The sequence below is a fragment of the Solanum tuberosum genome, unplaced genomic scaffold, assembly GCF_000226075.1.
Source record: "Solanum tuberosum cultivar DM 1-3 516 R44 unplaced genomic scaffold, SolTub_3.0 scf00213, whole genome shotgun sequence".
In the NCBI taxonomy this organism is placed as follows: Eukaryota; Viridiplantae; Streptophyta; class Magnoliopsida; order Solanales; family Solanaceae; genus Solanum; species Solanum tuberosum.
In genome coordinates, this window is record NW_006239141.1 from 207,646 (window position 1) to 219,562 (window position 11,917).

Sequence of the window (11,917 nt, forward strand, 5' to 3'; positions counted from 1 at the left end):
TTAACAATCATGGCGCCATATACACGTACCTGAAATGTAGCTCTTGACAATTTTGTTTCGCTCGTGTGATGTCTTCGGGCCGATGGAAGGGCAATGATTATTCACAACAATAAGAAAAAAGAGGCAAAAACAAATAGCCAAGCAAGTGAAAATGGAAGTAGGAAAGCTCACTTGGATAATATACAAACTCAATCATGTAGGAGAATGTACTTGACAAATGATTCAAGAAGAGAATACACGTGAGAGGAACTGCAAACTCTGCAGTCAGAAAATCTCACAAAGCTCTGCTGATGGCCTAATATTTCTCAAAACAAAAGAAACAAATTGGAGGAAATTGAGGTATATTGCGCCTGTAGAAAAGTTTCCAGGGAAGCTACCGTATGAATCGTTGAATATGTTTCTACTATGTATACAACAGAGAGTTACACATTACCCAGAAAAGAAAAAAAAACCCGCTACACATATATAGGGAAAAAAAGCACTCGCCTGCACGACTCTATTCAAAACTCGCCATCTACTAGCTGTTAGAAACACTGGACACTATGTTATCACCTTCTGTTTCCACTGGAGCTGCTACAGGACTGCCACTTGCTGATGCGGGTATCTTATCCGGAGTAGATCCACCGACTTGTTTGACCGAATCAACATCAGCCAAAGAAGTTGTGGAACCAAGGTTAGGGGTACTGGTACCAGAGACACGATCATCAAGTTGCTTAGGCCTATTCAGGGCATGGCAATGAGGGCAATAGTAGGTTATGTAAGGGAAGTCCTCTTTCCTGGCCAACCCTGCAAATGATAGTAATGCCATTACTTATTCACCATTCTTTAAGTGAATCTGCTCCACTAATTGGGTTTTATTATCATTGAATTCTTTAGTTCTTACCATTGTGCATATGGCAATTGCCACAGATGAGTGCATAAGACTGGGTTGGATCCTCTCCTACAAGCAACGCTGCAATTCGTGCAATCCATCCTCCATCTTGTGTGCTGGAACCTGTCGGATTGTAATGCTCAACAACCGTTTGCTGATTCTGCATCATATCAGAACCTTCAAGCTGTGCCTGTTGACGCATTTCCGCACCAGGATGATCTATTACAGCACTCTCTGGACTACTAGACCTTGCCTGCTTCCTATTTCTCAGCCCAGTAGATTGCACAACTTCAACATCGTTGCTCTTCCCAGTAGGGACATTATGCTTAGTGTCCTCTCCCACATACACTTTCAAGCCAGTATCTGTACCAAGCTTGGATGCAAGCACAGTGGCTGCAGCTGCCTTAGCTGCTGGGTCGGGGTCATATCTCTGCACAAAAGATTCAACAATGATGCTTGGAATTTGTCAAAAAAAGGTTTTTTGGAAAATCACGACAATAGAGGCAAGGACAAAAGAGTGAGAAATGTAATACTAAATAAGTCTCTCAGAGTGCAATTTCATGGTTCTTTTTTTCCTTTTTCTGATCACAGTATTCATGGTTAATAACATGTGAAACTTGTATAAGCCCAAAACCTTGCATATGGGCGATCACCTGAATGAGCTGTTGCGTTATATAGTAATTTGTCTTCTCTTTGAGTTCCTCAATCTTGGCTTGCCTTTCAGCTCGTAGTTTTTCTAGAGTTTTCTGGTCCTTACGTTCACCTGCACAAACACACATAAGGGTAAGGTATAAGTGAGACAAGAAACACTATTCTTCTAAGGCCTTCATGACCAAGGACAACCTGCCAAATTCAGTGAAAGCCACAAGGCTGAATAGACAAATAGGAAGATTTTTAAAAGCCAAAAGGAAACTTCCATGGAATGAAATAAGATTTAAATTTTGTACAATATTTTCAATAACATCTCAGCTAACGCTGGATGCTTTGTGCACCAGGCTGCCCTTTTCCCACTTGTGGGATTGGGTAAGTTGTTGTATTTTTCAATAACATCATACAAGGTGACCTTAAAATACAGGTCATGGACAATTTCATGTTGTTTGAGAGCCTGACATTAATCAGAAAGCAAAATCAAATATACTCTCAACCATTTGAATATGTGCAAATCAAAAAGTACTCGAGATCAAAAGAGCATAAGATAAACTATGAGCTCTGATATGTCATTATAGCTTCATCAAAATAATCAGGTTTCCATTTGAATTTTACATAAGCTTTTCTTTAGGTTGGAAGTAACTTTAAAAAGCAGTGTCCTCTGCTTCTACAGCCACTAGCTTTCTGCTACAGTCCAGTTACCAATCAATTCAGCATCTTCATGGTTCCTTTTCATCGTCATAATTTCCCCCACAACAATGTCTGCTTCAACTATAGTAGTCCATACCCCCCCCCCCCCAAATAAATGTCCAATCAGAGAATTTTCTGTAGGCTAGAAAGATGGGTTAGCACACAACTGCAATATCCAATACCACAAAAGCTTAAGCAAAAAAGTAAATGACAGCATGCATTCTACAAGGATCACAGCGAATGAATTCATGAAACCTATATTGCATGGGGCCATGGACACAGGTGCAAGTATTTGATATGGCTATGGTTCTAGAGGTCGGATTCGGTATCTTTTAAATTTTCTGATTTGGAGATATCAATATGTTGTGGAGAAAAAGAATATGGATAAAAGGAAAGTGTGCTGCAAATGAATGTTAAATACATATACCTACTTAGAATTAGTTAAATATTTTTAGCTGGTTAACAATGTGGCTAGTATCTATCTATTTAATTACTTCCAAGTGTTTTCAATATAAACTTGTTTCTTTTAAGTTGTGTTAAGTGGTCAAGGTTAGTCCAATTTATTGAATTTTTCTTTGCTTTGTTAATAACTAAAAGATAAACCTTGTTTGTTGCAAAAATAAATTGATTTGTGGCCCAAATAAGAAAATACACTTGCTCTAACAAAGTTGATTCAATCAGTGTATTTTCTTGGTTTGCACTAACCTTGGACCACTTTATACTTCTTTAAAAAGATCAGCCATTAAGTCAAACCCGACAGCAGCTTTGAAAAATGTACTCTAGCTTCTGCCTTGTTGTTTTCAATTTTCATCCCCTTTTCCTTTCTTTTCCTTCTTGTCTATTGTTTGCTTCGTTCTCCTTCTCTCTCACCTTTTTTTTTTTGGGAAAAATACACAGAGCTTTCCTAAGCTAATCCCTGATGTCCAAAAAGACACGACTTTGTGGGGAGCTATGGCCCCCGGAACAGCTTCGAACTGGTATATTACCCTATTTTTGGGTCAATCCCAGTATTAAGAAAGCAAGTGATTTCCATGCCAATCCTTGCTTTCCACATGCCAACTTCATAACCTTCTATTTCCATTTTTCCTCTATTGATGTTTTTATTAGTTTATATCTTTCTCTCTTTTTCTTTTTTTTCCCTTTCTTACTTCTGCTGTCAGCAACCTCTCTCTTTCTTCCGTTGTTAGCAGCCTCTCTCTGTGGCTCGTTATTCACCTTATGCCCTTCTATCTGTCTTCTTCTCCCTTTTTTTCAGTTCTTTCTTTCTTTCCTACATTTTCTTCCTCCAACCCTCTACCACCCTAACCACCACTTCACCACTGAAATACCTATCAGTAGCATGTGTAGATAACAGAAACAATCATTTAAATAATTGGTTAAGCGAAATAAACAAACTTGGGAGTAGAACCAACAAAATCTTTGATACTTAACCTAGAAAAGAAAAAATAACCTCAAAGCTCAGTTGTACAGAGAGTCGCAAGCAATAAGAAGGATGAAAAACTTGAATAAAATTGGATGAACAACAGACTTTTCCAACTTGTTTTACTAGAAAACTTCCAAGCCAGCAAATACAATAATTTCATGAACTCCCAATGAAAAATAACCCCACATACTTGAATGAAATCTGACAATTAACCAGCAATTTCTTTCCTCCATTCCATGTAGGTCGCCAGTCAGTTCCTCTCCTCCGTTCCCAAACTAAAAATGGTTGCTTCATTGGTTTAGTTTTGATCATAAATAGGGTTTGAAATTGGTGGCACTAACAGAAGGTTAGCATTAATAGGGAAGGTGGTGGTGCTGGTGGAGAAGGTAGTAGCATGGGAAAGGAAGAAAAAGAAGAGAGAGAATGAAAGAAAGAAAATGTAAGAAAAGGAAATTCTTAGTAATCTTTTCTTTCTTATGGGAGGGAACACATCCAGAAGAACTCTGTACGGGAATCTTTAACTTGAAAGGACTTGGCTAGTTTGCAGTTTATATACATGATCTTCCTCCCTTTTCATCAAGTGATAGTCTTGCTTTATGTTGAGTTGAGCAATCTGAACTTTTACAGGTATAATGGAATTACCTGTCAGATGTGGGAAGATGTGACTACCACTCTTAAAGATATCCTGGTTCATCACTAGAGACTGATGTCTGCTGACCTCCTTGTCCCATTTAGTAATTGCAAAAGAAGCAATCAGCTCTCTTACCCAGTATTATTTTCATTATTATGATAGCATTATCTTATTTCTTCAATTTGATTACTATTGTTATTACTTTGGTAATTTTTACTATTTTTGTTATCAGTATTTTTCTTTCTTCCCCAGACCCCCACCTGTGGGATCATACTGGGTATGTTGTTGTAGTACTTTTCTTTCTTCAATAATTCCACCATAATTTATTTAGTCTTGCATCTTTTTCAAACCTATTCTGAAAAATGATTTTTCTTGAGCCGAAGGTCTATTGGAAACAACCTCTAACCCCACAAAAGTAATGGTAAGGTTTACATACACCCCACCCTCCCCAAACCCCACTTGTTGGACCACACTGGTATGTTGTTGTAGTTGTAAATGAAAAGATATACTGACTTGGACTTACTTTTTTGTTCTCACACGCTACTTATGTTACATACACCCCACCCTCCCCCGAATTATGTTACTTAATCAAGGCATTGACATGTTAGCAACAGGGAATTAATCATCCATGCTTACTTTGTTGCTTGAACGACACTGGCTCTATCATGTATACCACATTTATTTAACCAAGTTAAAGCACCCACAAATAACCTGGTCATCTCTCAGGCAATTACCATTTTGCCATAAAAATCAAAGTCCTATTTCACATTCAGCATCAAAAGCAGAGACAGTAAGGAAAAGGGGTAAATGAGTATGTAAGACATTATGACTATGAAATGAGTAGTATGAGAACTTTGGTTAGCTAACAACCATTAATTACTTACACATCCTTGTAAAACTTCCAATCGCTGAATATGTAATGAAGGATAAGCCAGGCAACAAAAACATTGGTAAAACTCTCAATGCCCTCATTTTCCAGTTCAGGTCAAGGGATCGTGTTGTCATGATAGCATAACCCACTGCAATAACCTGAAAATTGAAATAGCCGCAATACGACATCCATAAGACAAGTAAACATATAATATACATGTGATGATATAATAAGCACCTCAAGCAGTCAGATACCCATATAACATAAAGGATACACACTGATTATCAAATAGATACATAATAACCTGCATAAGTAACATCTGCAACAAGTGCAGGCTTAATATAATTTAAACCACCAGGATGCCCGAAAAAAATGAAATCTGTAGATAGTATTCGCAACAGTTCCGTTTAGATTACAATTTCATATGTATATTTTTTGAATCTTTCATGACATTATCTGGTGTTCTCAATATTGATATGAAGTTAACATCTCAAATTAGTTAAAATATGAGTTTATAAGTTCCCAACGCAATTGTCATTGTTCACAATTGAAATGGAATAAATTATATAGTCAGTGTTACATTGTTGTCAATTCACCGTTGAAATTCAAAGAGGAAGTAGCCTAACAAAGTGAAAAGATGTATTTATAGATTATATCATGTCAGATTCATCTAATGATATTCAAAAGGAAATTATCCCGTTCAACTAAAAAGATGTTGGCTTATACTCGTTTCAATTTATACAGAAACCTAGATCTATAGTTCTTCACCATCCCCCCAACCCTTCCTTCCCCCGAAGTAAAAAATGACCCTTCCCCACTTTTTTCTCCTTTGACTGAAATCTCCCTCAAGGTTGGAGGAGAAGGGTGCTTTCAACTAGATCTGCCCTATCTTCACAGTGTGCTTTAACTACATAAAAGAAATTTCTAGCTCAAAAAAGCATAGTAAAATCCAGTAACCATTTACAGCTTTCAGTTACACATCAAATAGTTAAAAAAAGTTGAAAAACATTCAAATGGACTGTATTGGCATCTTTCTCATGTTTTATCAGATGTAGTTACTGTATAATCATGTTATACATGATAATCAAATAGCTCATCAGATAACTAAATTGTTTTTCACCTATGCTCAATATAATTAGGAAAAAATTAAATAGATTCAGGAAAGACCATCAACTAGATTTGCGCATTTAGAAGTTAGAATGTATTCTATTTCTTCACGACTGCCATTAAGTATCCAGCAACTTCATTAGGCGGAAGGCAGAAAAAAATAAAGAGATTAATAACATACTAGGCTAGTAGGAATAAACATTTTTTCTATTTGAGAAGGTAAGTAATAAGGCAGAAGGAGTAGACAAAAGAAGTGTGACCATGTTCTGGCAATAATACTAGAAGAAAAATGTTGTAGTTTTCAACACACACAAACTGCCACTTAGAATTGTCATGGCTCTCCACTCAATCACTTCACTATTTGGTGAAGTGCATTCAAAACAAACTTAATATGTCGAAAGCCAGATGACCATGAACATACAGATAAAAACAACCAATTCAAAAGCTTAGAAAAGATAAATCTTTTTAACGATAAAAGATTTGTGCTCTAATTTTCTACATCACAACATACACTAGAAATCAGTACATTACCTCAAAAAGTACAGAAAGTACAATGAGATGCCTTGTCATCCTTCTTCCAATTTTTGGGATCGCTTATTGATTCTGGCAATAACAGCAGCCTCCTCCTTGGAAATATGCTGCAATCTCTTCTCAAAATCATCCTTTTTGGACCTAAATAAACTATTCCATATCATTGAAAAAACTCCCTTCTTCTTCTTCTTTTTTGTCTTTTCTTCATTATCAGTAGATGATGCCACAGGTTCAGTGTCAGCAACATCAACATGTTCTTTTGTAGGCTCAGCAGCCATTTCCTACAAGCTAAAGCGCATATATATTCAAATGAGTGAAGGAGAAAGGCAACAAATGAGAGAAAAAAACAATAGCCCTGTAGAAGCATCGAAGTTAATGATACAAATACAATGCCCATTTAACAGCCATACTATTCACGTTAAACACCATCAGTAAAATTCAAATTATGCATTTATTTTAAATATACACTTTCTACTTGACTTTACATATAAAAGAATGCATTTTTAAGCATCATCCCATAACACCTTTGCTCTCTCCTCCTTCATTTGAAACTTTTTCTGCTGCCATAAAATGACTTCTATTATTTGGTACTCCCTTTATCTCATATTAACTGAATTTGTGAGGCAATGCACAAGCACATAATTTAAATCATAATTTCCACTATTGCCCTTTATGAAATCATAAACATAACTTTGTAAACAGGGTAATTTATCTCCTAGAAAATATAAAACTGCAATAAATGAAAGGGCAAATATGAAAAAAAAATCCAAACATACATCTTGAACCTTGAACAATTCAATTATTTTGAATAATGAAAAAAACCTCAGTTAATATGGAATAGAGGGAGTACAACATTGAATACAGTCAAAATTATGCTTCTTCGTACAGTTCAAGACTCAACATAATGCCTAAATTTCCAAAACAACACTATCCCATACCCAATTCAACAACTTCAGAAGCAATAAGGAGACTATCACTTTAGTTCCAACAATACTATGTAACTACTCCAAAGATCAACTAACAGTTCCGTATTCCAAAATCATCAAACAAATTTGATGAACAATAAATGAATCAGGCAAACAAAATACATATCAATAATTCAAGTCAAAAGATTAAATATATAATTTCCAAGCGAAAATCAACAGAAATTATCAGTCGAACGATCAATAACCAAATTCAACGTAGGAGTTTATACCTGGATTAAAGCCGATCGATTGCTGAATGTTCCGAAGCAGATCGAGTGGCGATGAGAGAGAGGTTTGTAGTAATATTGGAATTCAAAAAAAGAGGTGAAATGATGAAAGGAGGAGGCGTTATGCAACTTCCGGAAGCAAAGAAACAGTAGATCGGGAGGCCCCGAGAAGAAGGTAAGAATAAATAGTACTACTTCCTGTATTTGTTTTATGGAAATAAGGAAGAATTGAATTTAAGGGGGGTGGTTTGGGATTGAAATAAATCAATGATGGCCATAATGGCTTAGCTGGTGGCCCCTTTCCCTATTTTTTTTCAAACGTGAGACCGTGAACGTCTCCAACGCGGTGTGTGTTAGGGACCTAGGGTTCATGATTATAGAAATTAGCACTTTCTCACAAGTCATGCCCATTTTCCGGAATCAAAAACTTATACTACACTTCTTTCTGTCTCAAAATATTTAAGATTCGTTTAGTTAGGAAATTAATTATTTTAATACTTTTTATATGAATAAAAATAACATAATAATTTTTTCATGCTACGTGATTTAATATTACGTTTTGAACTTACGTCTTAAACGTGGCCGACATTTGAAATCCGTGTTGGTCCCAAATAAACGCTTGATAACTTGATATGTCTTATACTATATTGAAGGCTATAACAAGTTAAAAACTATGGGAAAGTTTTTTAAAGATGTGCATATAATAAATTTAGAAAGCAAACACAATAACTTTATTAAAAATGTATATATAAATAATGTTGAAAGTTGTAATTCAATTGGTTTGTCTATGAGACCTTTTAATGTACTGAAGATAAGTTATCGGGACAAGAGGTTATGGGCTACCTAAATAATCTACTAATAACATCTAATAACTATTAATACTCTAGATAGATTGGAGCCCTCCAAAAGTACAGAAATCTAACGAAAGCAATATGAGATTTAGTTCACAGTGATGCATATGCTGCCAATTTTGAATATTTGATGCAGTGGTAAATGGTGTTACTGCATAAAATGTGTTATATGTAAAATAGTTGAATCAAACAACTAGCTAAAGATTGAAAATACTAAACGTAATGAATAATTCTAAAGGATGATTTGAAATAAAGACAATTGAATAGTAAAACGTGCATGTGTACTTTAATAGCAAAACTTTACAATTTAAAATATGCATCAATAAAAAATATTGAAATAATATAACTTCACTTTTCTTAGGAAGTTTTTCTAGCTGAAAATCTCACATTAATCTCATGATGATATAACATCTTGCTCATGTTGCCAAAGCCATAATATATCTTGTCTGGATAGAGGACGAACTTAACTAATGAATTCAATATGTGAACTCTTATCAAGGGCTTTCTGAGGAGTTGGCCGAATCAACCATAAGATTCTATCATTTGCTAGTGACGTAGTTATGAGATTTGCATTATTTTAATCTTTATCCAACTTGATGTTCAATACCATTCTCAAACATGCAATTGTGCTCAATAACTTTAAAGATGTCCCACTTTAGGAGAAAACTATCTCTTTCTTTGAGTCCTTACTCCAAATATTTATTTAGAACAAATCGATTATGCTTTTTTGCTTTTTCTGAAAATGTGACTACACTTTCTCTCATAGCTCAAATATGTTTTCTATAAAGCTGAACATGCTTTCTTAAAAAATTGGCTATGATTTCTTTAAATATGACTGTTGATGCTAAATATACTTTCTTGAACTCTTTTTAGAAATAACACACTTGAAGCTAAATATATTTTCTTGAATTCTTACTAGAAATAATGCACTTGAAACTGAAAATATTTTCTTGAAAACTCGTGATACATTTTTACTCATAAAAATAATGCGTATAAAATATTATGACAAAATTTTTAAATAACTTTAGCTAACAAGGGTCCATATGAACAAATAAGCAAGAACCATCAATCAATATGAAATACAATAGTTTCAATAATAGAATTTAATGATTAAAAAATAATTAAATTAGAGGTGATTCAAGTTCATTGACTTTAAATTCAACTTTTTAAAAAAATTCATAGAATTTTTAAAATTTATGCTTCAAACATGTCATATTATATGTATAGTTATAAAACTTTTAATACTTATGATTTCAAATGTTATCATACATAGCCTTATGTTACTACTAGATAATGTTGCCCGTGCTATGCACGGGCCCAATAATATAAATGGTATATTTTGGGGCTAATAACCGAGTTTTTGAAGCGATTGTTTGCGTGGATAAATGAATAAGTTTTTTGATCACAAACTTGTACTTTCTTTGATGCTATTTAAGGCATAATAAGACTACCCACATACAACATTTTTGAAATATTTTATGTTGTCAATTATCATGATTTATAGTATTTTTACGATAGATTCACTTCAAGAATCAATGGAATTTTTTGTATTTTTTTTCAAAACATATTTTATGTTGTCAATTATCATGATTTATAGTATTTTTACGATAGATTCACTTCAAGAATCAATGGAATTTTTTGTATTTTTTTTCAAAACATATTTTATGTTGTCAATTATCATGATTTATAGTATTTTTACGATAGATTCACTTCAAGAATCAATGGAATTTTTTGTATTTTTTTTCAAAACATATTTTATGTTGTCAATTATCATGATTTATAGTATTTTTACGATAGATTTTTTTTAAAAAAAATGTATGAAGTCATTAATTTTTGTGATTTATAATATTTTTATGTAATTTTGAAATAATGTACATTACTGGTCACTTTGTCCTAATTTATGTGATATGGATAAAATTATAAAATTAACCCTTTTAAAATGTCTTTTAGATATTTTAAGTTGTTAATTATTATTATTTATAATACTTTTTTGGTAATATTAAAATGATATGTGTTATTTTTTCTATCCCAATATATGTGAGCCTGATAGAATTCTGAGAGTCAACCTATGTTATTATATAGCTTTTAAATATTTTAAATTGGTAATTATTGTAATTTTTAAATTTGAAAAGGTCATTTTTTAAAGAGAAAAGACATAAAGTGACACTTGAAGTTGTATCGAATTTTTAAAAAGACACCTTAACTATGCGAATGTCATATTACCCCACAAAAGTATTAAATATCTTTGTAAATTGAGCATTTTGACTAGTTTTTTCATCAACTTCACACGTGTGAGGCACACTCTCCTTTTAATTAATTAATTAAATTTAAATATTAATAAAATACGGAATTAACCCGACCCGAATCGTTTCATAAAGGTAAATGGTACACTTTCTTTTCTTTTCTCTCAATTTCTCACTTTCTTTCTTCCAATTTTATTTTTCTTCTCAAATACACTTCAATTAAATTTCTGTTGAAGATTATCTATTTCAATTTCGACGTTTGTTGGTCAATTTCTTGGGGGATTAGCTGAGCAAACAAGAAATTTTCATGTTAGGGTTTTCATGTTTATTTAGTATTTGATAAAGATCATATTTTTTCTTCATGGATTTGTGATTTTCCGGAGGAAAACACAGGTTAGGAATTATTTTAGGATAAAAAGTGTTAGAATCTTACCTTCACTAAAGAGAAAAGAAGATTTTTTTCTTTAGTTTAAATCTTCAAACATAACAAGAGGCAACAAGGAGACCAAATCGAGTAAAAGCACCCATCGTAAAAAATGGATCCTTTGAAAGAACTGGGGAAAGTTGGGGAGAGGAAGTAATTAAATAATAGATTAAAATTTTTTGACACGTGTCACTTATTAATTCGTTCTTTGGAAGAAAAATATATAATTCACGCGCATTATTTGCGTGAAAACAAACATAGAGAGAAAACGGGTTAAAGTGATCTATTTACAAAGATATTCACTATTTTCGTGGGGTAATAGGACACCCATATAGTTAAAGTGTCTTAAGTGAAGGTCTTTTATTTAATAATTACCACTTTTAAGTATACTTTTAATTTATTACCATTTTTGTCAACTTTAGCGATACTTACTTA

The 11,917-nt window shown here is 33.5% G+C and overlaps 1 protein-coding gene across 1 annotated transcript; it reads right to left on the reverse strand.

Annotated features, from left to right (window-relative positions):
• Nucleotides 1-154: 154 nt before the first annotated feature.
• Nucleotides 155-8,233, reverse strand: LOC102593503 (uncharacterized protein At2g24330-like). Its single transcript, XM_015312770.1, is given in 7 exon segments — nucleotides 155-786; nucleotides 884-1,301; nucleotides 1,525-1,634; nucleotides 5,148-5,292; nucleotides 6,773-6,823; nucleotides 6,826-7,060; nucleotides 7,968-8,233. Coding segments are annotated over 6 exon segments (1,218 nt in total). The 5' UTR covers nucleotides 7,051-7,060; nucleotides 7,968-8,233; the 3' UTR covers nucleotides 155-517.
• Nucleotides 8,234-11,917: the final 3,684 nt, after the last annotated feature.